Below are 27,487 nucleotides of genomic sequence, written 5' to 3' on the forward strand. Positions count from 1 at the left end.
TATATATATATATATATATATAGTGAAAAGGAGACATGGGTGTACAAGGCCTTTCAGGGTTGCGCATTCCTTCCCAATTTACTTGTATAATACATACACTCATAAACATATATGGTATACGAGTATATATATATATATATATATATATATATATATATATATATATATATATATATATATATATATATATATACAGATGTGTGTGTGTGTACGAAAGAGCGTTTTATTACATAATCATTTCATTAAACGATGCAAAGGAATGATTGTCTGCATCATTATAATAGCGTGACGTTAAGGGGTCTCTGTGAAATTCTGCTACTTATCTTTCCTGTGCCTTGACTTCCTCAAATTTCCACTTTTCTCCTGTCCCCCAGTTGGTACTTATTGAAGAAGGTCTGAGTCTTCCAGTACGTCTGGTGCCCACAGGATTCAAGTTGACACTGCCACGTACTTTTCTCCAAAGAACTGGGCGAAGGACATGTACAAACCATCTCCGCTCCCCTTTCATCTTTATTGTTGTCTTCATCGAGAGAAAATACCTCAGTAATAGAAAATCAGCCATTTATGAATGAATACAAAAAGAATAGATTACTGTTGTGAATCGAGCGTTCTCTTTCAGAAATGTTTGATGTATGTAGGTTTACGTCACACATCAGTAAAAAGTGCCACTAAATGACCCCAGTCATTGCAATAACCAGCTACAAAGTTTTAACTTGTTGATGATCGTAAAGTTGCGAAAAGCGTCTTGGACTGATTGTTCAGCGTTACGTTGTACATACTGCAAAGTAGATTTCTGTTCATCCACATACATACCTTTCGCTGCAAATTACTATACTAACTTCTGTGTGTGTGTGTGTGTGTGTGTGTGTTTGTGTGTGTGTGTGTGTATGTGTGTGTGGCTGTTGTTTCTATTTCGTTATTTTTGCATTTTATTCCAGGGAAGCTTGCTTTTTAAGTAATGACCTACTTTGTCTGGCTAATATGAATATATAAATGCTTCAGCTAATACTATAATAAAAATTTCAATAGGTTACCACCATTATCTATATATAAATTAATTTCATAAACTATCACTAGTTTATGAGCACGATTAAGATGCTAATTTGTAAATAATCTCTAGTCCTTCTGAAGCTTGGTGGTAAAATCCCTTCACCTACCCTGTTTATACCTAAATGGGGTTTGATCCATAAAATGGAGAAGTAAACCTTCCTCTTTGGTTTCAAGGATATTAGACTGCAGGCCAGGATATTATGAGGCAATCTCTGGTTTTGTAGGTTTGGGAATATATATTATATATTATATAAATAAATATATATATATATATATATATATATATATATATATATATTATATATATATATATAAATATATATATATTATATATATAATATATATATATATTATATATATATATATATATATATATATTATATATATTCCCGAATCTACAAAACCAAAGACTGCCTCATCATATCCTGGTCTGCAATCTAATATTCTTGTATGTATATGTATGTAATATATGTATTACATATGTGGTTATTTGCATAAACTCCCACTCATATAAATATATATATATATATATATATATATATATATATATATATATATATATATATATACTGTATATATATATATATGGTCTATATATATTGCATGTGTCTGTTTATGTCTACATGCGCATGAACGACAAACAGGAGATCCGTTAAGACTGAGAGAAACGCTGACTGACCGGACTAGCGAATTTGAAGAGAGAAAATCCCAAAACATAATATGAATGATTTCACATCGGAGTCTCTTATTAAGGAAAGATAGGAGGCGAGGGGCGTAGCACTGTCTTCCCCGGACCTCGGACGCAATTTCCTGAGGCTGCGAGTCTTCAGGACCGGGAGGCAGGTCAGCTTAAATAACAGAAAACAACATTTTTCCAAAAAATCGACAGCTGACGAGCTCCAAGGAGATATGTATAAAATTTCACCCTCCCCGAATATTTGGTTTGCTTGTTTCTCCTCCTCCTCCTCCTCCTCCTCCTCTCTGGGTCGAGGGCTCTCGGCCACACGCGCATGCATACGTACATACATCGCCATGCATAGAACACACACACTCACACACACACACATGGAGACGCCTTTTTCAAATATGCGTCATTAGTTACTTGGCTGGATCGTCATTTGTTTCTTTGTCGACATCTGTGACGTTCAGACTTTTCTGTGGGACTGGTAATCTAGCTATTTTTTCAACAGAAACTTTTATTTGTATAAGAAAGAGTTTAAGGAAATTCATAGGTAGAAAACGGATGGCTCAGTTTATATGGAAATAACACTGATCTCAGTGTTTATAGTTCCTTCAGTAGTTCATTTATACAAAACTGAGCAGCCGATATCTAATGACAAAGTGGAGCATTTAACTGAGGTTTGTCCTCATATTACACTGACCTCCCTAGGTCGTCCTGTTATATAAAATCCAGCATTCAGTCATTTATTTGTTATTCCACGTTTTACTTTGTCAGCTTCCAGCCCAGGGCTAGCTTTGTACAACACAGACTCCTACACAAACATGCTTCAGGACGGTACGTAACGTCCTTAGGTTTGGGACTTTCAATCTCGACTCTGTCTTATGTCTTCGTCAGTTTTGGCGACATGTTTACAATAGTAAGGTTATTAGCAATTTCCACTGGTACGTTCTCGTGCGCCTCAAAACATTAGAGAGATGTATTGTATTATCGTTTTCCTCTACAGCGAATAATTAATTGCACCTGCTGTAGGTTCCCCGAGAGCTTGGAATCATACATGTATTTGTTTTTGATGGATTCAAGCAACTACCAAACAGACTCAGTCATGTTTCCTTTAACTGATTCGAACAGCTACCACATCCGTCACATTTACATGAAAAAAGAGGCTCTCATATAGGTTTTCTTGGGATAAATTCCACGTCTAGTTAGTGCCACCCGAATGCATTTTGTCTCATCCGTCAAGGCACTGATAGAGTCACAAGTAACTCAAGTCATCAAAGATAACGACACACGGCATCTTCATCTTATTGCTACAAAAAAAGTTAAGTATATCTTAGTTTAACCAGACCACTGAGCTGGTTAACAGCTCTCCAAGGGCTGGCCCAAAGGATTAGATTTATTTTACGTGGCTAAGAACCAACTGGTTACCTAGCAACGGGACCTACAGCTTATTGTGGAATCCGAACCACATTATAGCGAGAAATGAATTTCTATCACCAGAAATAAATTCCCCTAAGTCTTCACTGGCCACTCGGAGAGTCGAACGCTGGGCCAACAGCGTGCTAGCCGAGAGTTCTACACGATATAAGATTCCTGAGTGAAATGCCAAGGACGGAATCATAACTTGGTGGAATGCGTCGCCAAGATACACTGAAATGAATGATTGACTATAAGTTATCTTGCGTCATAACTACCAGACAAATTAACCTAAACTCCAGTAAATCTACTCCCCTCTTTACCTAAGCCTAAATATTTGAATTTTAGTTAAGCAAAATATAATTGAAAAGAAACATTAACTATGCATTAATGATAACGCTAATGGATATATACTTATGAATGTTCTTTTTGGAAGTCATGTTATTTCAAACGATCAAGTTGCTTACCAAACACATTCCCACACTCATTTACTCCAGGAACCGAGGGGTTACCTACTAGCAATGCCGTCTCTTCTTCTGCCATTCTCCCATATTCTGCAGACCCAGACAAGCACAGATACAGACTCCCCAGAAAGCATTTATCATTCTCATTTCATTCCTTTCATAAAACATAACACATTCATTATTACAATTTTTGCTCCTCGAACAATCATATTTGTATGCTTTTACCCATCTCCAGTCTTCCTGGCATTCTGACTAAAATCAGCAAAGTTTTAATGTTATTATTCTATGAAATTTATTTTTAATATACTGTACGCATAACCTGAGAGTAACTTACATCCAAGGGGAATATATAATTGAGTATTCAGCTAACTCGCCTTGTCAGAAGCACTTACCAAGTAGCATTCCTCTTGGGTGTAAATTATGCCCAACGTAATAGTGAATTGATACCAAGTGATGATAGTGGTTTAAAGTTTGTAAGTATACAAAATTCACTTATGTATAAATGGCAACGTTTTATATATTATATCGAATTCACTATTACTTTGGGCATAATTTACACCCAAGAGGAATGCTACTTGGTAAGTGCTTCTGACAAGACGAGTTAGCTGAATACTCAATTATAATTCCCCTTGGATGTAAGTTATTCTCTGTTTATTCATACAATGTATAAAAAAATTACTTTCATAGAATAATAACATACTATATATATATATATATATATATATATATATATATATATATATATATATATAAACAGTATATATATATATATATATATATATATATATATATATATATATATATATATATATATATATATATATATATATGTGTGTGACTGTGTGTGTGTTATTTGTTTTTCCCTTTTCTCTCTTTCAATCTGAAAAATAAATAAAAAGAAATAAAAAAAATAAAAAGAAATAAAAATAAATAAATAGCAAATACATCAATAAAAATAAAAGAAAATAAATAAATAAATACGTTCACTCACAAATGACCATCTTATTTTACAGTGGCATGTTTAACATGGCATTGGTCTGGGCTTGTTCCATTTGAACATTTGCACAATCTGATTGATAATATTTAGAAGGATATTAACCTGAAATTGCTTAATTTCTAATGACTTCGAGAGCATGATTTAGTTAGTTATAGTTATTTATATATATATATATATATATACAATATATATATATATATATATATATATATATATATATATATATATATATATATATATATTAGTTACTATATGACCACAATATATATATATATATATATATATATATATATATATATATATATATATATATATATATACAGTATATTAGTACTGGAAAGATACTGACCATTTGTCTGTCAAACAACACGGTTAGTTGGGGCCATACCATACTGAAAACTATTATTGAAGTCTCGAGTGATATTTATGAGCTTGCTACTGAAGCTTTAATAATAATCGTAAGATTGCTGTCACTTAATGATGTTTTTAATCTTAGGGTTGACATTTCAGCGAATCTTCGAAGCTTATAGCCTCTTATAGCCGTTCCTTTGAAATAGATCAGTCTTATTAAAGACTGAAGTGTGTTGTTTATGGCTTATTGCTGTGGTCTCCAAGGCGTTTGCAAGCTGTCATGATAATGGACATTACACAAAGAAGTGAGTCTAGGGATGCCTTTCCCATTCACCATCCTCTGGGGTCAAAGAGCAGGGAAAGGGATTCTAAAGCTATTTCTAACTGTTAAAGTCCAAGATTAAATGTGGGAAGTGATTGACTCACAGGTGTTACGCAGCTGCTTATGACACAGGCGCTCTCCGCCAGAATAACGAATGCTGGTCAAAATTACATATAATCATATAAAGAAGCTTCATTGTCTGATCGCCTCTTTTTCTTCATGTCTTCTTGACTGGGCAGGAAGAGGTACCCTAATCATCTGGTGAAATTATTCGTGACGTTGATGTTTGACGCCAGTTTTGATCTATTTTCAGGCTTGCGAGGTCACAAAACATGGCCAAAATCTTCAAAATTCGAAAGCTGATATTACGCTGAATATAATTCTATCAAACAAAATTTGCATATTGTTTCTTCTGCCTCAAAAGAAACAATATACAAATCTATGGGTCATCGCCTATAAAATGGCAGATTCCAGTTTCCTACGTTTTCCGAGACACGTTAAAACTTTTTATGCCCTTCAGCACTGAATTCAATCCGCGCCAAGCTGAAAAGAGAATCAGAGATTGTTCTGAGGCGGCTCTTGAAACAAACGGTGCACTTGCGACGTGGTTCAGATAACTATTATTAGAATCTAAGGAATTTCGCTGAAAACTTCAAATGATTGTTTTACTCTGAGAAAATAAGAATATTCTCTTGCATGTAGCTTAAATGGTTTTCACTAACAATGAGAGGTATTGATTATTATCATTATTAGCAAGAAGTTTAATGAGACCCTAGAGTTATATTGCTAGAATCTCAGGGTTCGCCTGAAGAATTTGTTCTCTAAAAGAGAACGTCAACTGGGGAAGACACAAAATAGAAGTTAAGTATATTAACTGCTCCCCTAGGGCTGGCCCGAAGGATTAGACTTATTTTACGTGGCTAAGAACCAATTGGTTACTTAGCAACGGGACCTACAGCTTATTGTGGAATCCGAACCGCATTATAGCGAGAAATGAATTTCTATCACCAGAAATAAATCTCTCTAATTCTTCATTAGCCGGCCGGAGATCTCGAACTCGGGCCTAGCGACTCGCCTAATGCTACAATCCCAAGGACCTTAGTAGGGAAAGAAGTCCAGCAAAGTAAAGGACACTGGGAAGCAACGGATAGACTACGAACTATATACTATAAACAAGAAAAGTAAATAAATAACAATAACAGTTGAGATATACAACGAAGCACAATAAATAAGTCCAATAACAAATAAGCTATGAAGTGGGACTTATGTCAGCCTGCTGAAACAAAAAACCATTTGCACCAAGGTCGAACTTCTGAAGAGCCAACGATTCAGCTACAGTCTAAGGAGGATCATTCCACAATGCAGTCACTACAGTAATAAAACGTATAAATAAAAAACTGAGCTACTGGGCCTCACAGATGAAAAGGCAAGATTGTCAGAATTCACTGCATATCTTATAGTGCTACATAACGCATGGTATAGTCTGGGCAGATCTGAATGCAAAGGATGATCAGGATTAGGAAAATGTCTTCAAAACATCAAAACTGAGCTAAATGAACGACTGTACCATATTAATATAAAATACTCCTGGCTAAAAAAAAAAATTGATAAAACTCAAGTTTTTGTCCAACAATAGAAGATGCGGGTCACCTGCGGAAGCAAAAGACCTGACAGGGGAACGATATTCAAAACGTGGATGAATAAAATAGCTGAAATACTTCGTTAGGATAGACAGGCCCCCAGAAATCTTGAAAAACTTTCTTAGGATGAAAAGGAAGGCGCAGAAAGAAGCACAACTGGACGTTAAATTGATGGAGTGATGAGCCTTTACCTGCAGACGACATGGAGATTTAGTAATTTCAGAGAGTAAAAAAATTGCGATTTTGAAATGAATCTCTCCATATTTTACTATCAGCTTCGGCGATATGGTTACTGAAAATATTGATGAAAGAAGCAATTAACTAACATTATGTTCAAATAAGAATATCTGTTTACCTGGATGGGAGGTAAACAGAAGAATTGGTAGAAACTGCTTCTTTCATATATACAATACAATCAAGTTAAATGTATACATCTAACTTGATTGTATTGCAGGTTCCTCAGCCAGATGATATCACAGGAACAAAGTAGAAATTAAGTGAGAGAAGTCTGAGATTATTTCTAGCATAGAGACACCAATGATCGTTCGTCATATCATAAATGTTATTTCATTCCTAACAATGCAAAATATCTTTCAGCCATGCATTGTCATGTATGCCATTATTATTATTATTATTATTATTGCTGGCTGTCATTCCTCTATTGGTCTGCTCTCTTGACTGACAATGTTTTGGTGAACACAAGAATCATCTTATATGCATAAATACATATGAAAAGATAGTATCTTAGTACGATGCATACGATGTGATATAAAAAAGTATTAATCACTTTATCAGAGTTGAGCAAATGGCCTCGTAAAGTAGTACTTTCCCGCGTAAAGTACTTCACTCATTTATCTTCCTTAAGTTCACTATATAAATCGAAGAAATCTTCATGAATGCAATCATTTCAACAAAAGACGCCATTCATCTGACAAAATTCCAACCAATTCCCACGTTCTCCGAAACTGGCGGAGGAACCTCTCGTTCGAGATATGAAACTTTTGGCCGTCCTTCCTTCGCGCTGTCGTCGAGGAACCGGGTTTCCTTAACCGAGCCTCGAGAGACTTCAAAGCCACGAAGCCGTCTTATCTGATTTCTGGGGAATATTACACGTTGCCTGCTTCGTATTATACTCCTCCGAGAGCTCTCACTTTGCCTCCTTCCTGCCTGCGCTGTGAAATTCATCTTGGTTCACCCGTCGCGTCGCCGCCACTGGATTGAATTCCATAGAATACTCGAGATTGTTGTACTGTCGATCAGACCGAGCCTTCTTGAAAAATCTGCGGAGAATTTAACATTCTTTAAATAGTTACTAATATCAACGACGCTTATATATCATATTTTGTCTTGTACTTTCCCGAATGCGATAGAACAGAGCCAGTTGCTTGGTGAAGTACTTTACATGGGAAGAGGAAACGCTTATAAAGCCGTTTGCTCCACTTTGGTAAAGTGGTTTCTACATTTTTATCATACCATGTATATCATACTAGAAACTATAATATTTCACATTTATATATTTATTTACGACAATTATTATGTTGACCCAATATCAGTCAAGGGAGCTTGTAAACAGAGGAATGAAACCCAGTAATAATAATAATAATAATAATAATAATAATAATAATAATAATAATAATAATAATAATAATAATGATAAAACAAAATCTACAACAGCTATGTTGTCTACACATATAAAAATCTATACAAAGCTATCGTGCGCCGTTGATAATGAGAGCTCTTTTTGTAGATTTTGATATACGTTGACCAGAAAAGTTGTTGTGGATATAGTTCTAAATTTCACTGTTCATATTATGATAAGCTGCATTAATAATAATAATAATAATAATAATAATAATAATAATAATAATAATAATAATAATAATAATAATAATAATAATTCATTTCACCTCAGAGACTACTTGCAAGTACAGCCTATAGTCTTTTTTTTTTTTTTTTTTTTTTTTACTTCCGACCATTAGTATTATTTTTACTTCCAATAATTGTTTAAAATTTCCTGTACAGCACCGGATCCCAACCGTACAGGTCAGTATCACGACCAATTTAGTGCTTAAATAATACAAACAAATAAATAGTGTTGCGAGTGATTTCACTCATACTTAATACTTGTAGCCATTCAATAATCTGATTAGGGGCTAATACTTGCAACTGATACTTTGTAGGACCTCGTCAAAGTTTTTGGTTGTTTGACTACAGAATTTACTTTCAGTCAGTATTGGCCTCTTTTTTATAGTTTATTTAATTAAAATGATAAGAATAGCAATAATGATAGTTATAATAATGGGTAATGGAGTGGTTGACTTACCTCTGTAAAATAGCAATGGAAATGAGAGAGCTGATTCCAATTAAAAGACTGAAACGTAGGTTTATTAGTCAGTGCTTCAGCGTTTTCATATTATTTTGTATCATGTACAAAGCGGCGTAAGTTTGCTCTACTTTGGACTCTTATGCAAATGATGCTTAGTTGCGCTTGATAACCTTAATTGGGAAGATAGACCGCATTAAATATCATGTTTCTCTTCGGTTTTGTATTACCTTCAATGAAAACAGACTCGCCTCATTTGTCTTTTAATGAATAGAGAAACACATTTAAAGTAGCCATTACCGCACTTGCATTTTGGTTTAATAAAGACTCCTTTGCTTTTGAAAGAGCTCCAAACACAGGATCTGACGATGTTGTTGCAATTTGCAGGTGGCGAGTGTTATGGAGATGGCGTCGAGGTCATGGACTCTTTCGCAACCTCAATGACGCTGTGAACAAACTCGAATCTCAGCCTGTGAACATCAAAAGTGGCGGACTTTTTGACAGCCACAAATGATGCTGTGAATCGCTCGGCTTTTCCCGTCGGAAATTAGGACGATGATCCTCGTTAAGAAAAGTTCTTTAATGACCAGGTGAACAACTCACTCTCTCCGAAAGACTTGCAGAACTTGGTTGTCTTACCGAATCTTCAAGGACCTGCCTATCAAGAAAATGACCAGGACCTCCAAGGACACTCGTCTCTTCGCGCCCTTCACCAATGACTGCGGTAGGATCTCCCTCGTCGTGGTCCTCCTGGGCTTTTTGACAGGTGAGTGAAAGACTCGGGTTTTTCATGTGTCTGTCCTATGTTCTGGTACCGGAAATATATCAAGTGGGAATCTGAAATTCATACGGGGAGAGAGAGAGAGAGAGAGAGAGAGAGAGAGAGAGAGAGAGAGAGAGAGAGAGAGAGAAACTTGTAGGGTAAAGAATTCGCATTTCTTATCGTGCAAAACACGCTACTCAGGAAGAACTGCTCTGTAAGAAACAGTGAAGAAATGCTGTAAATCACGTTGCCTCCTGTGTTCTTGAATCTCTGGATGATTTCATCTTAGGTGGCCGGGTGCCGTTACAAAGAAAATACCACAACCTTGCAACTTAAGTGACCTGTGAGATATATTAATAGCAGCACCCCAAAGATGGAGCAATCAAGGACCTTGAGACTGATTGCTAAACTTACTTTTGTAGTCATATTATTTAGTCACAGTAATCCTTCTCTTATAATTTCGTACTTCAGCTAAGCATGGATCAGTCTGAACGGTGCCATATTCAGTTGCATATTTCTAAAGCCTGTCTGACTAAGTCTTTGTGATACATCTCACTGTGATGATGTGGCGTCATTTACATTTAACGGTGATGCCCTTTGACAATTCTCAGAAACAGTATTAATCTCATTTTGCAGGCACAGTTTCCATCACATCTGCCACAGATAAGGATTAATTACACTATTCAGTCACAAGCATCAGTCACACACACTTGATGTGATAGGGTTTTGATCACATCACTCTTATTTCCTAAGAACACAATATTAGTCACAGGTATCATGTGGTCAGTTTATTTACACTTGTTAGGTACTAAATATTTGTCTTGTTTGGCTGTGACACAATAACAGTCCCACTTGACAGAAATATAATATTATTCCAATTCACTGGTGACTCATTATCTTTGTTATGTAAATTACGGCATGAAATGTCAGTTTCATTTGGTAAGCACAGCAGATCATTCAAAGAAGCAGAGAGTACCAGTCATACTTGCTAGACACAGTATCAATCACAATAGTAACGCAGTATCACCCACATGTGATGGGTAATTTCATTATTCATATTTCACAAAGTCTCAATATCAAATGCCAATTGAGGGTGACACCATGAGAAGTCCATTTAACCTGGACATGGCATCAGTCACACTTGGCAATATCAGTCACACATGACGGAGGCACTGTAATATTTACAACGGTATCATTTCTTACATAACAGGAGCACAGTATCTTTTACACTTTACTGGGACACAGTATCAGTCACAGTACCATTCACAACTGAGAGGCCAACAGCATCTTTCAGTCTTGACAGGGATACGGTGTTAATTTAGCATGACAAAGCCACAGTATACGACGCATCTGGCAAGTGCAGAGCATCTTATAATCTTGACAGGGCACACTATCTTTCACTCTTTACAAATTCTCAATTGCCAGGGAACACAGTATCATGCGGTGCTGACAGGAACGCAGTACTAGTTAAACATGAAAAGGCCACAGTATCAGTCACCACTTGAAGGGGATATGAAATAAGTAACACTTCTGTAGGACATTGCATAATTCGAGCAATGAAAGAAATGTAACTCCTCTCTTGCCTGATGAAGGCAGAGCATCAGCGCTTTAGGCACCGATAAGCACAATAATTAAGGATACATAAATTATTTATTCTTGATAGGGACAGTATTCTCTCATTCTGATAGCAGTATAGTACATTCACGGTTGATGATGGATATGTTAGTCGTTTTTGATAAAGGAGTCGTTTTTGATAAATGAACAATATCAATCACACTTGATAAGGGAACAATATTAGTCACCCTTAATAAGGGAACAATATCGGTCACACTTGACAGGGAAACAATATAAGCAACATTCTGCCTGGACATAGTACTACTCTGATTTAAGAGGAGTCACCTAAGGCAAAGTATAGAAACAAAAAGAAAACAAGGACACACCATTATCCTATTTTACTTGGAACATTGTCATTCATACTCTGAGGAGCACAACATAGGTAACGCCTACTTACAGAGAAAATGGTAGTTATATAGGGCATGGACATATATTTGAAAGCCATAAGCCATCATTCAAACTTAGCAGACACACACTTGGCTGGGACAGAGTACTGCTCACATTTGTCATCATGACAGATATAGTATCTGGACGAGTCGGTAGAGTTCACGGCTAGCACTCTGCTGGGCCCGAGTTCGAGTCTCTGGCCGGCCAGTGAAGACTTAGAGGAATTTATTTCTGGTGATAGAAATTCATTTCTCGCTATAATGTGGTTCGGATTCCACAATAAGATGTAGGTCCCGTTGCTAGGTAACAAATTGGTTCTTAACCACGTAAAATAAGTCTAATCCTTCGGGCCAGCCCTAGGAGAGCTGTTAATCAGCTCAGTGGTCTGGTTAAAATAAGGTATACTTTTTTTGCCACAAATGACAGAGATGAAATACTACTCAGGCTTATAAGAATGTAATCACTCTTAATAAAGACACGACAAACTTCATCCTTAATTGCAACACATTAATGTTCACACGACAACGACACGCTATCATTTATACTTGTTATGGACTGAGTATCAGTCATGCTTTACAAGAAGAGTATCAGTCTCATTCGACAGAGAATAATATCAGGCTCACTTGACTGGGGCGCAGTATCTTTCATACTATAAGGCGCCATGACAATCACACTTGGGGACGGAAAAGTCTATAAAGAAACCTTGTTATATGAAAGAAAGCTAGTTCTTTAATAATAATGATCTGAAGAGGAAACAGATAGCTTCGTTTTCTTAGGAAGATGCCAATCACCATCTATGAAGCTTCCTTCAGAAGAGTAGCACAACTTTAACCGTCGCTCTGATCATTATTATCATCGATATCCTTTTGGTTGTTTTAAGTGATTTAACTTTACTTGTTCCTGTCGGTGTTCTCAAAAATACCAGAAATAATAATGCCTTTTTTTTTAAACATTCTTCTTCTTTACAGAACTTGATATGTTATTACCATCACCGAAAGATTCCTCTCCAATATTTTGAAATTTATTAAATTTCCTAAAATATTTTTCGTTTCTACAAGAAAAAAAAAAAAAAGGGCGATGCGCTTTCAGTCTATTAAGCAAGTCTGTTAGAATTCAGTAAAGATAACTGATGTCGATTCCATTGTTCCGATTTTAGAACAAAAGATTCATCCAATTTTTCCGGTGTGAACGAATGTACAGATAGATTTTGTGCGTTTTCTGACGGCGAGTAAACATTTTACGCGAGAAAATTTCGAGTGATTTGTAACTTGTTCTTTTTTTTATTTATTTATGTTCGATGCCACTGCCCTTTAATACTGTGACGCCAGTTTATCATAAGGATGAATCAGTCACCCAAACAAAAGCTATCCAGAAACATTCTCTTCATTTGTTATCTTTTTTACTTTTCAGATGCATTATATTTCTTGATGCTTCTTCGAGATGCCCTGTGAAGGGGGAGTTAGGCAGTTGCCTTTCCCTTCTTTTATTGCAAAAGAGTTAATAGTCGCCGTGCGCTCCATCGTTTAAGAGTCCAGGGTCGTTTAGTGTGGCTTATGAGAATGAATCATGAGTTTTCTTCTTCATTTAAAGATTATTTTATTTTTTACTTTTTGCCTTTATTTGCGTTCCATCGAATTTTATCTCAATGTTCTGGACGAAACCGAAAATGAGCAGAGGCGTTGGCTTACAGGCCTCACTGGAGCCCATTGTCGCTCGAGCCAGACATGATAAGGGAGCAATATTAATCACTTTAGAAAAGCGAACAATATCGTTCACTCAGCAACAGTTCCTTTCAGCAAGGGTACAATTTCATTAACCACTAATCGGGAAACATTATCTTTCACAAACTGACGGATGTATAAGATAGCAGCGTTTCTTGTGAGTTTTACCTATAAAGCGTCCTTCAGTTTCTGAAGGATAACGTATCCTTCACGAACTGGAGGACGCTCTGTGGGTAACATTTACAAGTAACACCTTTATCTGATACTGAATCACCTCTTTTAACCGGGGTTTGGAGGGTTTGGACCGGCATATTTGTATACACATTCAATATAAAAGTCGGATACTTGCACCAGCCTTTTGAGTTTTTTCTTTTATTGCTAGAACAGAGCAGAACTAGGTTCCAGATTGAGTGAGACGTGAAACATTAATACACAAGAGCAGAATGGCTTTTTGTAAACAAAAAAATAAAGAAATAGAGAGAGAGAGAGAGAGAGAGAGAGAGAGAGAGAGAGAGAGAGAGAGAGAGAGAGAGAAGGAACGTAGAGGAAATTACAAATAACTGATAAGTAAAGAGTAAATACTGTAAACAAATAAACAATTTTGCATGCATGGGGTTAAGACTTAATAACGAAGTTTCAAACATTTAAAGTCACAGCCTGATGACGTTAAGCTCTATTTCATAACACCGATGAATCCGAGCGTGTGATTATGAGTCATCGTCAGTCATCAGACTGGATTACGATAGTCTCTTTGACTGGCTCTGTAGCCTCACAGAATTGATTGATAAAGGAGAGGCTGATGGGCTGACTCTGCAAATTGATGTTACGAGATTAGGAATGAATTTCACCTTTCGAACAGGAACGGTTTAAATGAGATATCTATATGGAAAGAGACGCTGGCTAGATCCATGTAGAATGAGTGATTCTGAAAACCCCACTGCACCCGTTGATGGTGGAGTCTAACTGCAGGAAGTGATTATATGTACGGTAGTGAGTTTTGCACTGACTTCCGCTGAAAAATCCTTGTTCCGCCCTCGCCATAACTAAAGTGGTATTTTCGACCCTATGGATGAGGTAATAAAGAGCAATATGCTTGTGTACGTTATCTGTTTTTTCTGGCCCGCTGTGTTCGTGGAATGCAAACCTCAGCCTATGTATCTCTGATGGGCGGTCCCGTATTGCACGACTTCGCCATTCGGACTACCATAGAAAAGTACGCAAGACCAAATTCCTCGTCTATGATCAGGAGTGCTGTTCATGCCAGACCGAACTCATTCAGCACGGCCACGAAAATTAGCCAAATAGCACTCACCCTAATTAATAAGAAATTACCTTAGGATCCTTAAAGTAATAGCACTTGAAAATAGATTTCATCGCAAACAGCAGAAGGAAACGCAACACATGTGGGAGACAAACTGCGACCACTTTCTTCCGAGTCCCAGACCTTTCTTCCTCCGAAGAAAGAATATTTCAAAACCCGAAAAGGGGCAAAAACAGAAGAGCTGATGCTGTGAGGAAAAACATTTTCTTTCTCCTCTCTCTCTCTCTCTGTCGACGGTCCGAACCTCTTCTTCTTCTTCTTCTTCTTCTTCTTCTTCTTCTTCTTTCTTCTTCTTCTTCTTTCCAAAGCTTCGTCTTCGTGCCGGGTTGTGGTGCTGTGTTGTGTTGTGAGAGTAAAGAAATGTTATTGACACTTTCATTGTGGGTAACCACTAGCCAGTTTCGAGGGTGGTTCATACACGTCAGGAAAAGGGGCGTTCACGTGCAGGCATGGCGTGCGTGCATATTATACAAACACGCTCGTCACTGACATCCAAATTCCATCACACGTTCGCGTACGACTTCGTTCGATTACGTGCAGGCGTGCCGAGCATATATGAAATGACATACTTGCAGACGTACCAAAACTACATATACCAACACTTACGTTTTGCAAATACGTACACCGGGTTTATATGCACTCACGGGCACAGTAAGTGCATGCAGGTTTTGCGTACTTTTACGTGCAGGTATGCTGTGAATGCATGTTTAAAACATAAACATCACTGAATTCTCTGTACGACCATATACACTGGCATCTTGGTATGCCTTGCAAACCAGTATGTACGAGGAGATGCCGTACATGAATGCAAATATGCACATCACTGTGTTCTTGATGTGCCTACGTGCAGACACATCGCACGTACACCCTATACTAATACGCACTTCACTTATTATCTCGTGTTTTTCTATTTATCGACCGTATTTGTAGAATAATTAAGAAATATCTTAAAAATATTTTGAAAATGTTCACCATAAGCAAGGATGTGGAGAGAGAGAGAGAGAGAGAGAGAGAGAGAGAGAGAGAGAGAGAGAGAGAGAGAGAGAGAGAGAGAGAGAGAGAGAGAGAGTAAAATCTTAAACGAAACTATCAGTAAATATTGTTACCCTGTTATTATCCACCTGATTATTTTCTCTCTCATTTTCATGGTTCTGAATTGACCTTCCCCCCACCACACGCCCCCCCCACTCCCCAACTCCAAACAGGCAACTGGCTATATTTATCCTGTTCAAAGTAAAGCTAAATAAAAACATTAAATAGAAGATAAATTTTAATAGAATTTTCTAAAAATATTTCACTATTAAGTAGGCTATAATTTTTGCATTTCTAAGGTGGTCTAGGACATTTTGGCGTATGTTTTTTTAGCAGAGAAACATTTTGGCGCATGGTTTTTTGGCAGAGGACATTTTGGCGTATGGTTTTTAGCAGAGGACATTTTGGCGTATGTTTTTTAGCAGAGGACATTTTGGCGTATGGTTTTTTGACAGAGGATATTTTGGCGTGTTTTTTGGCAGAGGAATTTTTGGCGTCGATTTTTTGGCAGAGGACATTTTGGCGTATGTTTTTTGGCAGAGGACTTTCTGGCGTAGATTTTATGGCAGAGGACATTTTGGCAAATGTTTTTTGGCAGAGGACATTTTGGCGAATGTTTCTTGGCAGAGGAAATTTTGGCGTATGTTTTTTGGCAGAGGACATTTTGGCGAATGTTTTTTGGCAGGACATTTTGACGTATGTTTTTTGGCAGAGGATATTTTGGCGTGTGTTTTTTGGCAGAGGACATTTTGGCGTGTGTGTTTTGCCAGAGGACATTTCTGCGTAAGCTTTTGGCAGAGGACTTTTTGGGGTAGATTTTTTGGCAGATTACATTTTGGCGTATATAGTTTGGCAGAGGACATTTCGATGTATGTTTTTTGGCAAAGGACATTTCGATGTATGTTTTTTGACAAAAGACATTTTGGCGTATGTTTTTTGGCAGAGGACATTTTGGGGTAGATTTTTTGGCAGAGGACATTTTAGCAAATGTTTTTTGGCAGAGGACATTTTGGCGAATGTTTTTTGGCAGGACATTTCGACGTATGTTTTTTGGCAGAGGATATTTTGGCGTATGTTTTTTGGCAGAGGACATTTTGGTGTATGTTTTTTGGCAGAGGACATTTTGGCGAATGTTTTATGGTAGAGGACATTTTGGCGAATGTTTTTTGGCAGAGGACATTTTGGTGAATGTTTTTTGGCAGAGGACATTTTGGTGTATGTTTTTTGGCAGATTATATTTTGGCGTATGTTTTTTGGCAGAGGACTTTTTGGGGTAGATTTTTTGGAAGAGAACATTTTGGCGTATGTTTTTTGGCAGAGGACATTTTGGTGAATGTTTTTTGCCACTGACGCACAAACTTTATGGAAGGATAATAAATACATTAAAAAATTCTGTGTTATTCTAAAACACATTAAAACAGGGTGAAAATAGCGCAAAATAAAATCAGTATAATTACCAAACTGTAAATCACCATTTTTAATTTAATTCCCAGTTATTAGCTATGCTTCGCAGGTATTATAATGGTTCTTTTGCTTCGTAATTGGACATTTTTCTCCTTAATTTTTCATCTGCGTTTAAATATTTTTACAGCTTGTGTTGTGGGGAATGACCTGCTATTAATTGCTCGTAGTGTGCATCCCTTCCTTCCTGCACTCGTTTGATGTGTAATGGCAGTCATCTAGTGGTCGTTTAGTTTAACAGCTACATAACTTACAATTTGGTATCACTAGAAAAGCTGTTTTAAACTTTTGTTTTTGTATGTAATGACAGTCATCTAGCTGTTGTTTTCTTTAAAAGCTAAATAACCCAAAATTAGATAGAAAGGCGGTTAGATAGAAACACCTTGAAACAGCAAGCTACTGACATGCGGCAAATAAAATAATATACCAAAATGTCCTTTGCCCAAAAATGTAGGCCAAAACGTCCACGCCAGAAAGACCAGGCCAGAAAGTCACATTCCGTTTCTAAGGATGTTAGCTGCCTCTTGAAAGGTGTTCAGAAGTGGGTTTATGAAATGGGGTTAGAGTTCTGTAATTTGCGTACTTTCGTCGTAGGAGAAGAGGCACTACAGTACTCATTGAAAGTTTCGTGAGACCTCTGATTGCCTGTTATAGGACAACTGTCAGTGTGAACAGTAATCATGAGCAAAGTGCTCAGTAGCAATGGTTATCCATAACAATGGTTATGCTATTTCCGAATCATTATTATTTTTAGTATTATTATTATTATTCAGATGATGAACTCTATTCATATGGAACAAGCCCACAAGGGGCAATTGACTTGAAATTCCAGCTTCCAAAGATTATGGTGTTCATTTGGAAGAAGTAAGAGGAGGTCAAGGAAATTACGGAAAGAGATTCCACAATGAATTGATAAATAGATAAAAAGGTATTGAAATGGAAGGAGAATAGTAAAATGGTAGAAATGCATTGCACAAGAAACAGCTGCGCATTACTGGCGAGATATTTGCTGACAATGGAAATTAAAATGAGGATGAATACTCAGAAATGTCAAAGATATCAATGTTTTTTTAATAACTCTTTGCAGGTAGATTTCTAAATCGGTGGCGAAAGATATTTTATAACAATTAGAAATGTTTTTAATTAAAAAAAATTAATATAAAGACAATGCCAAACTGTCATAACCACAGCCAGAATCTGACAGGATGCTGCAGTATTGCTCATTGTAATCCTTGCATTAGACCAATGAAGATGATATGACACGGCGTCACATTTCAGTAAGCCACAGATTATCCTTGTAGACTTCATCAATGCTGTGGCGTTGCAGGTATTAAGGGGTGTCCTTGATGGAAAGCCTCAGTGCTTCGTAGGGAAAGCAATAGGCTAATAGGTTTGTGTATAATTAACTAACTGCGCTTCGTGCAAATGGAATTTCACAGATCATTCAGAAATATTTACAGGCCGAGGTTGACGGATGTTAGCGACGGTTTAATATGATTTTCATAAAGAGGTCTATACTTGACAGCGTTGTAAGCATCAGTTTCTAAGAAATATGAGAAAATTTGCGTATCAGATGTGGTCTGTCATAACAGACACCCTAATCTGCATTGTTTCCTGCATTTTGCTTTTCGTAAAGTTCCCTTTGGTTTGTCATCGCTGGTTGTCTAACGTCTATAACCTAATTGGAGCTAGAAAACTGACCAAAGTTAAGATCAGATGGTAGCACTCCTGACCAGGTCCCTCGTATGTCTCTCTCGTTATCATTTTAACATTGCACATTCACACGTCTGACCACAATTACCTCAAAAACAATATGGTACAAATATAATTTCCACGGCTTATAAATACGACCAATGAACTATTATAGAGATCATCTCCGGCGTCTTCTCAGCTGGGATCAGAACAGTGATGAGGACTGTAGCTACCAATCAAAACGGTATGAGATCTAATCATTAAACCTAAACCACAGCCCCCTCCCCCTTTGTTCGGATGATTTTCAAATAGGACCCGCCTGTCAAGACGTCTCACCTACAGCCTCCAAGACGGCACCATAATAAGGCACCACAGGGACCATCATGCTACACCTTACCAGAGAACTTCTCGAAAGGAATGAATTTATCGATTACAAATCTGACCCTGGGCACCTCTCCCTACACGAAGTCCTCTTGATAACGGAGAAAACCCTTCAGTAAACTTCTGCGGGACAATTCTAAGACACCTGAGATTAACACCTGACATAGAAGAACCCCTTTTCCTCGCACTTTGAATTCATCGACGCTTACTTCAGATTCGATTGTCTCATTCTGGCTTCTGGCTTGAGTCAGTCCTAAATCTACTGCAGATCTGTGATCGGCCGATACGTTCCTCTCTATCCCCTGGTTTTGTGGAAATACTCCCTTTCTTGAATTTTTTTCAGCATAACAATGATCCATATTTTGAATTAACTCCAGCCAGAAAGGAACATCGAATTTGCAGTAAGCGTTGACGAATCGGATGGACGAGAATAGGGGCCTGTCCTGAAACGTTTGAGACAATAAAAACTACCTTAGATGATTGTACCATTGATTTCAACTCCCAACAGAAAAAAAAACTCATTTAACCTATATTTTGGACCCACTGCAGCTGTTTGGAATATTGTTGCCGTGCTCATGTCGTTTCATTTTATTTTATTTTTTTCCCATGACAGGACAACCTAAGGCAAGTCGTCTAATAAATGATCCAGTGGTTTATTTGTTCTTTAAATTATCTTTCTCAGCCATTTCATATAAACAGAGTACTTAATTACAAAGAAGATTCGGTTTTACAAGCAACCACCAAGCTTAATGCGGTATGTAGCGATTTTAATCCATACAAAGGTCATTACTACTTGTGTTATCTCCACAAGATGTTGAAGGATGATTAAAATGGAAATGAAAAAATGTTAACAATCTAGGGTAATGGCATTTGCCTCCCCTTGTTTTATCAGCGTTCCCGAGTTACTCCCAGACAACTGCTCCTGACCTATGAAAAAAAAAAGGAATAATCCAAATCGTAATGGCCATTTTATGAATGAAAATGGTTATATACCCCGTTGAGCTTTAGTGGTTGTTTGTGAAACAGGGTCTGTTTCGTAATAACTTGTTTCAATATATGTACTTCGCTTGGAAAGTGCCTTAAGGTAAAAGGTGAAAGATCTCGCACTCCACCATTTCACTTCCCTCGAAGCCAAATACTCTGTTTATATTTTGTATCGAGTTGAGTTGCTATTCCCTTGAAAGAAGTCATACATTATATATATATATATACTATATATATATATATATATATATATATATATATATATATATATATATATATATATATATATATACATGCTATTTTTCTTTATTCGTATATTATGATCATAAGAGCTTTCTTAACTATTTCTGCTAAAAAATGCTTAAAGCTATAAAAAAACAAAAATGTTGAACGTCATCCAGAATTAAATGTTGACCAGTGTTTTGAGAGAAGCTGGATTTCCGCCGCAAATGTTGCCGTAGAACCCTTCCGTAATCCTGCTTCCTTGGAGGGAGCTGCTTTAATCCCAATTCCCATAAGATGAATCTTTATGTTACATAATTCCCTCTCACTCTCTCTTGTGAATTTCATGGTGCAGAGACGCTCTCAGAAAACGGAGTTTGTCTCGCCGTTCATTCCTCATTGGATGGGTGGGTATCGTTCTCAGCTAGCACTCTGCTGGTCCCACGTTCGATTCTCCGACCGGCTAATGAAGAATTAGAGGAATTTATTTCTGGTCATGGAAATTCATTTCTCATTATAATGTGGTTCGGATTCCACAGTAAGCTGTAGGTCCCGTTGCTAGGTAACCAATTGGTTCTTAGCCACGTAAAATAAATCTAATCCTTCGGGCCAGCCCTAGGAGAGCTGTTAATCAGCTCAGTGGTCTGGTTAAACTAATGTATACTTAACTTTTGTCTCGCCGTTTATAAAGTTGAATTGATTTGTCATGTGGTCTCTGCTGGCTATATATTTAGATTTATTCGTGATGAAGTCTCTGATGTAAGTAAAACTAAAATGTATTGATTAGTTCAGCAGTCTTTGCCCCATCTGTTATAAACCTAAATTCAAATTCATTCGCCTGTGTTCTTAGGAAATAAACGCTAAAATAAGATTTAGTTGTCCTTCGATTTCCGATGCATTGCAAGGTATATGTAAGATTATTTTTCCCGAGATGTTTGTCTAAGGTTTCTCCTACGTCTACAGGTAAACCTGAAGTGAATTCATTCCCCCAGCTGTCTCTGACGCTCCCAACGCTATATTTAGTTTACTGTGTTTGTATTCAATATTTTACCAAAAGAAGGATATAATCTGATCACCCCAGTAATCTCTGACGTTTCCGGAGCTATTTTTAAATAAATCTACTTCCTCCGTGTCTTTGAAGTACTTCATGTTTGATTTAAAAATGGATCGAAATTTAGATCACTGTTTTATGTTGGAGGGATTCGAGGTAACGTTGCAGACAGATAAACAAGTCTGGTTAGTTTCTCGCTGGTTTTCGCATTCGAGAGTGAATTGTCTTATCTCGCAGTTCAGGTGAAGCTTTCCCTATCAAGATGCCGTTTTTATAATGTTATTGCCTGGGGGACAAATATATACAGGTGTGCACACTGAAAGTCAAGGTAGATTAATATATATATGTGTATATGTATATATATATATATATATATATATATATATATATATATATATATATATATATACTGTATATATATACAGTATATATATACATCTATATATACATATATATGTAACTGAATATATTTGCATACACATACACACGTACATGCATACACACACATACACACACACACACACACACATATATATATATATATATATATATATATATATATATATATATATATATATAATCATGAAACTAAAATATCGCTTAATATCAAATTCACGCTACCTCAGGAATATCCCCGACGGAGAATTATCACCGAAGGGGAATTTATAAGTGATAAATGGATTGGTACCGCCAGGTCACGAACCCTCGACACAGACGTTACCACTCAGCCGGCGGTACCAATCCATTTATCACTTATAAATTCCTTTTCGGTGATATTTCTCCATCGGGGATATTCCCGAGGTAGCGTGAATTTGATATTAAGCGACATTTGTAGCTTCATGATTGTATATAAATCACGGTGTGATAAAAATTTCATATATATATATATATATATATATATATATATATATATATATATATATATATATATATATATATATATATATATATATATATATATGCTTAGTTGTCTCTTGTAAATACCCCTGATGATTGCTTTCACTACCAGAAGTATGTTTTTTGTGTATGACTTTCCATTCTCTAATTATCAATTTATTAAACTATGCAATACTTTGGTATCATCAAAATATAGTTGCTTGTCCAGAAACAAATTAATTTGGAAGTTCCAACCATGAAACCATGAAATTAAGTGCTCTGTGTTATATGTTCTTATCTGATTTTTTTTTTATCATGAAACGTTTCATAATAATTTCGGGCTACGCAACACATTATGCATAATGGTTGCTATTCTGTTATGGAGATAACAATATCAGTAATTCAACTACAGGGAAAGTGATCTAATTATTGAGTATATAATGAATTAGACTACTTAAGCACCCCTCTTAAAAATTTTTACAGCTCTGAAATGATAAAGCAAAATCTTACATAATTTTGGCGAAAGTGGTTTATGCTTTATACTGATAACGAAAGCAAAGTCAAGGAGACAATCTTGCAGGGAGGTGAAGGGTCACCGATCCGATCAAAAGCTGTATCTCTACGGCCAAGGTCCTTCAAATATACTCTGAGTATATTTGAAGGACTCAGTCTACGGCGATGAATTTCGATAGGCGTCGACACTTTCAACAGTTTCTACAGAAATACAAAAGCGGTTTCATCGTCTTATTCAACGCAAATCCTTCACCTCTTCAAGTAAAGATTGCAATGATATCTTTTATCAAGTTTATCTCTTAGAAACGGATGCAACCGAAGACCCCAGGTACAAGACTTAACCCAATCGTTTGTAAAGAACGGGCCCTGCCGAGTTTGGTAGCGGCGGCAAACCCTCTTGTCTCTGTCTCAGCTGACTTCCATTCCGTTTCCTAGTATTGGAGGTGCATAGTTTACGGCGATGGACCGGGCGCATCTGCTGTCAATTGTGCCTGCAATAGGACAGTCCGGCTTTGCATGAAACTCTCGTTTGCAAAACTATTTCATTTTGGTCATCAACTTTCAAGTTTCGCGTCCCTGCTGCCTCCTGCTGCAACATTTGTCTCAACTCCGGGACAGAGTTGCTGGGGCTCCATTCTCGGGAGAGTTATTGAGAAATCCAGATCGAAAAGGAATGTTTGTTTTCGTCATCCATTTTTCTGTTGCACAATCATTTCATCTTTACGAATTTCATGAATACAAGAAAAATAATGATTTGCTATTTGAAAGCAAGTATGAAACATCAATTTGCACTTTTTTTCGGAATTCTTCTCCCCGTAAGATAGTATGAGGCTACTAGATTGATTAACTTATGATATTCTAATGTAACAAATATCCGAGTTAATAGGAGCAAGTACGACTGAAAGTGGAAATGTATACAAGAACATCAGCCAGTCATGATCTCTAGTTATCGAACTTTTGGAACGCGCAGGCGCAGATAGCGGCCATAAAGGTTATGAAGACGGGTGGATAGAGTGAGGAGGAAATGAAAGCATAAGCAAAAAAGGCGGGCCGGAAATAGGCTAAGATTATGCGTATAGAAAAGGGAGGAACGCAGAGAGTCTGAAAGGTTGACGAGTGTGGTCTTCAGAGTGGCTGGAAGGGTTTGTAGATTGTTAGTAAGCATAAATGGAGAAGTACATCAGTGGTTCTCAACGGGGAGGGGGATTTCAGAGTTTCAGTGGAGGAATTGTGACCACAAATTGACAGGATCAAACTGGCTCTAAGACCACACAAAACGCAGTGTGCATCGGTCCGCACTACTGAGAGGTCACGCTGGGCTTTCTCTCCGCTAGCTTGTGTGTTTGTGTTAGTATTTTGTTGCATATTATTTGGAATGGCACATTTAAAGGCAGATAGTTTTGGAAAGGGGGAGGGGTAGAATGACATTTTGACATATGGTGAAAGGGTACATGGGCCAAAAAGGTTGAGAACCACTGAAGTACATAATGAGTTAGCGAGGTGAATGCATTATTGAAGAAGGAGAGGGACACTTTGAAAGCAATTGCGTGGTAGAGGGAAAGACAATTTACAGGCGTGCAAGAGTCAAAATAAGGGGCGTTATTAATAAAATGAAAAACACGAATGGTGAAAGAATGAGGACAGTTCAGAGAGAAGCTGTCGTAGAGTGACGTAAATATAGCAGAAAATGTTAATGAACAAATGATTCCTAAGATATAGGACGTCAAGGGAAAGATGTAGTCTGAAGGGAAAGCGTTCTCGTGTTCATTAGAGTAAATGATGGGAAGGTCTCTATTTATAAGAGGGGAGAGGTGAATGGCAAAAGAGGAACAAAAAATGTGAGTGGTTTTCTATCTGTACGAGAGAAAGGGTGTAGTATGCACCATTGTAAGGAGTTCAGGATAGATTTAATGACTGAAATCATTACAATTTACGTAGAAATTAGTACGTGAAACTTGGAGGTATTCTGAAACCTTAACTCAAAGTGACAGTCAGACAGACGGAGAGGGGCTAAGTAAGATAGAATTCAGCCATTATAGCCAGCGTGATCTGTTACAATCACGCCACTCATCAGAAAACAATTTCAGCTTGAAATGTGAAGCATACTTTGAAGTGGCAACAAAAAGCTGAATTGTATACAAGAAAACTTTGCCCTTTAAGTCCGTCTGCTGCAATATAAGTCTAATAACCTTAGTGGTAGTTTACCAAAGTTATGTAAAGAAGGAACAACTGTACATTCAGTATGCTAAATTCATCTTGAAATGCACGTCGACAACTTCCTTCATCTTCTCTCTCTCTCTCTCTCTCTCTCTCTCTCTCTCTCTCTCTCTCTCTCTCTCTCTCTCTCTCTCGTGCCTTAAGAAGAATTTAAAACCTCCATTTAAGATACTGAGCCATAAATTTCCATTTTCCTTTCTCACTAAATCTGATGCTGCCATTTTGTATGTTTGCCTGTCTCTTGCTTTACGAAGATTATCTTACGTGGATTAAGGAGAACCCTTTGTGCAGCCAGCTTCAATCGTTGTTTCAGTCAATCTAAAGAAAAATCAGTGACAACCTTTTTTTTTTTTAAGGAAGTTCATCTTCAAATTAATCTAAATTCTTACCCACACGACTAAGATTAGCCTAATATTTAGTAGTAGCTACTGCTGGAATCACTTAAAAAAATAAGCTTAAAATGCCTACTACCCACGGAACTAAGATTAGCCTAATATTTAATATTTTACTTGTGTCACCACTGTAGTAGCCACTGCTGGTATCAGTTAAAAAATAAGCTTAAAATGTCTATTACCTACGCAACAAAGATTAGCCTATTATTTAGTATTTTATTTGTGTCACCACTGTAGTAGCTACTGCTGGTATCAGTTAAAAAAAATAAGCTTAAAATCCCTATTACCCACGCGACTAAGACTAGCCTAATATTTAATAATTTTACTTGTGCCACCACCAGTAGCTACTTTTGGTATCAGCTGAAATAAATAAATTTGAAATGTTTAGTACAGAATCAAGTTCTTAGTTCCTGTCTGTTTAATTCACGATACTTTCTTCCTTGTCAATTCCATGCACAATACTCAATTAATGATCTTAACTCCACAAACGCAGGGACGTCCGCAATACGAATCATGGAGATGACGGTGCCACCTCGAGTCCAAGCTGGGGAACTGGTCACTTTAGCTTGCCACTTTGACTTGGAGGGAAAGACGCTCTACTCTCTCAACTGGTGGCGAGGCTCTGACCAGTTTTACCAGTTCAGCCCCAACAGTCAGGAGCCAAAGACTGTGTATTACTCACCTGGCATCACTGTTGATGTGAGTACTTTTGCAATGATTAAATTGTTATCAATTTCGTCACGACAGTGATATTTGTCGGTTCTCTGAACTGGTTAAAGAACTGTAATTAGTAGAGTAACACCTTATGAATTTAGCAATATTTATATTTTCCAGTGTTCTCTCTCTCTCTCTCTCTCTCTCTCTCTCTCTCTCTCTCTCTCTCTCTCTCTCTCTCTCTCTCTCTCTCTCTCTTTCCATATGAACTGTCATAAAATGAGCAAATGCGATCGAAGCAGCGGTATCACTACCAGTCTCATAGCAAGCAAGTATTGATCTTTCCTAAGATAGGTTGCAGACAAGCTCATAGCCTTTCTTAACATGAGCCAACGGACTACGAGCAGCAATGAAAAAGCCATAAAACTCTACTGGCGAATCATAATGGTTATCGAGGCTCTGGAGATGCACTCCTACAGCTGTAGCAAGTAATTCATCTGAGGAACACGAAAGCCTTGATTTCTTTCTTTTCAGGCCCTCTTGCTTCACTCTCTTGGCTTTCAGGTCCTTAATGTGGAACAAGGCTTCTCATGCTACGCTTCTATGGTCTGTTGTAAAAAGGCTTCTCAAGCACTGATGTCTGAAATAGTTCCCAGTTCCAAACATGTGCCCATTCAGTTGGTCATGGGGTTTATGTGTCAATGAAGTTTGGCATTTATTAGGGCCATCTCTTCCTAATACTGACCCTACTCATTGTTGCTTTTGACTTCGCTGCTCTACGGTGCAAGGAGCATGTTACTGCTTGACATCCAATGGTGGCAACTACACCAAGAAATGACTAGAGTCATCGTTGCAAAATTTTGAAGATTCATTAACTTTATTCTGTGTATATGTTTGTGATTTAATTCGAAGTAGTTATTTAATCTAACACTGATCTATTGTTTTTATGTACCTGGGGTCACAA

At 37.2% G+C, this 27,487-nt stretch overlaps 1 protein-coding gene across 1 annotated transcript in view; it reads left to right on the forward strand.

Annotated features, from left to right (window-relative positions):
• Positions 1-27,487, forward strand: part of LOC136834546 (uncharacterized) — an 87,138-nt gene that overhangs the window by 25,574 nt on the left and 34,077 nt on the right. Inside the window, exons 2-3 of the mRNA XM_067097132.1 lie at positions 9,630-10,008; positions 26,363-26,568. Coding sequence (XP_066953233.1) covers positions 9,912-10,008; positions 26,363-26,568 — 303 coding nt within the window. The 5' untranslated portion in view covers positions 9,630-9,911. The remainder of the gene's footprint in view (positions 1-9,629; positions 10,009-26,362; positions 26,569-27,487) is intronic.

The sequence above is a fragment of the Macrobrachium rosenbergii genome, chromosome 54, assembly GCF_040412425.1.
Source record: "Macrobrachium rosenbergii isolate ZJJX-2024 chromosome 54, ASM4041242v1, whole genome shotgun sequence".
Classification (NCBI taxonomy): Eukaryota; Metazoa; Arthropoda; class Malacostraca; order Decapoda; family Palaemonidae; genus Macrobrachium; species Macrobrachium rosenbergii.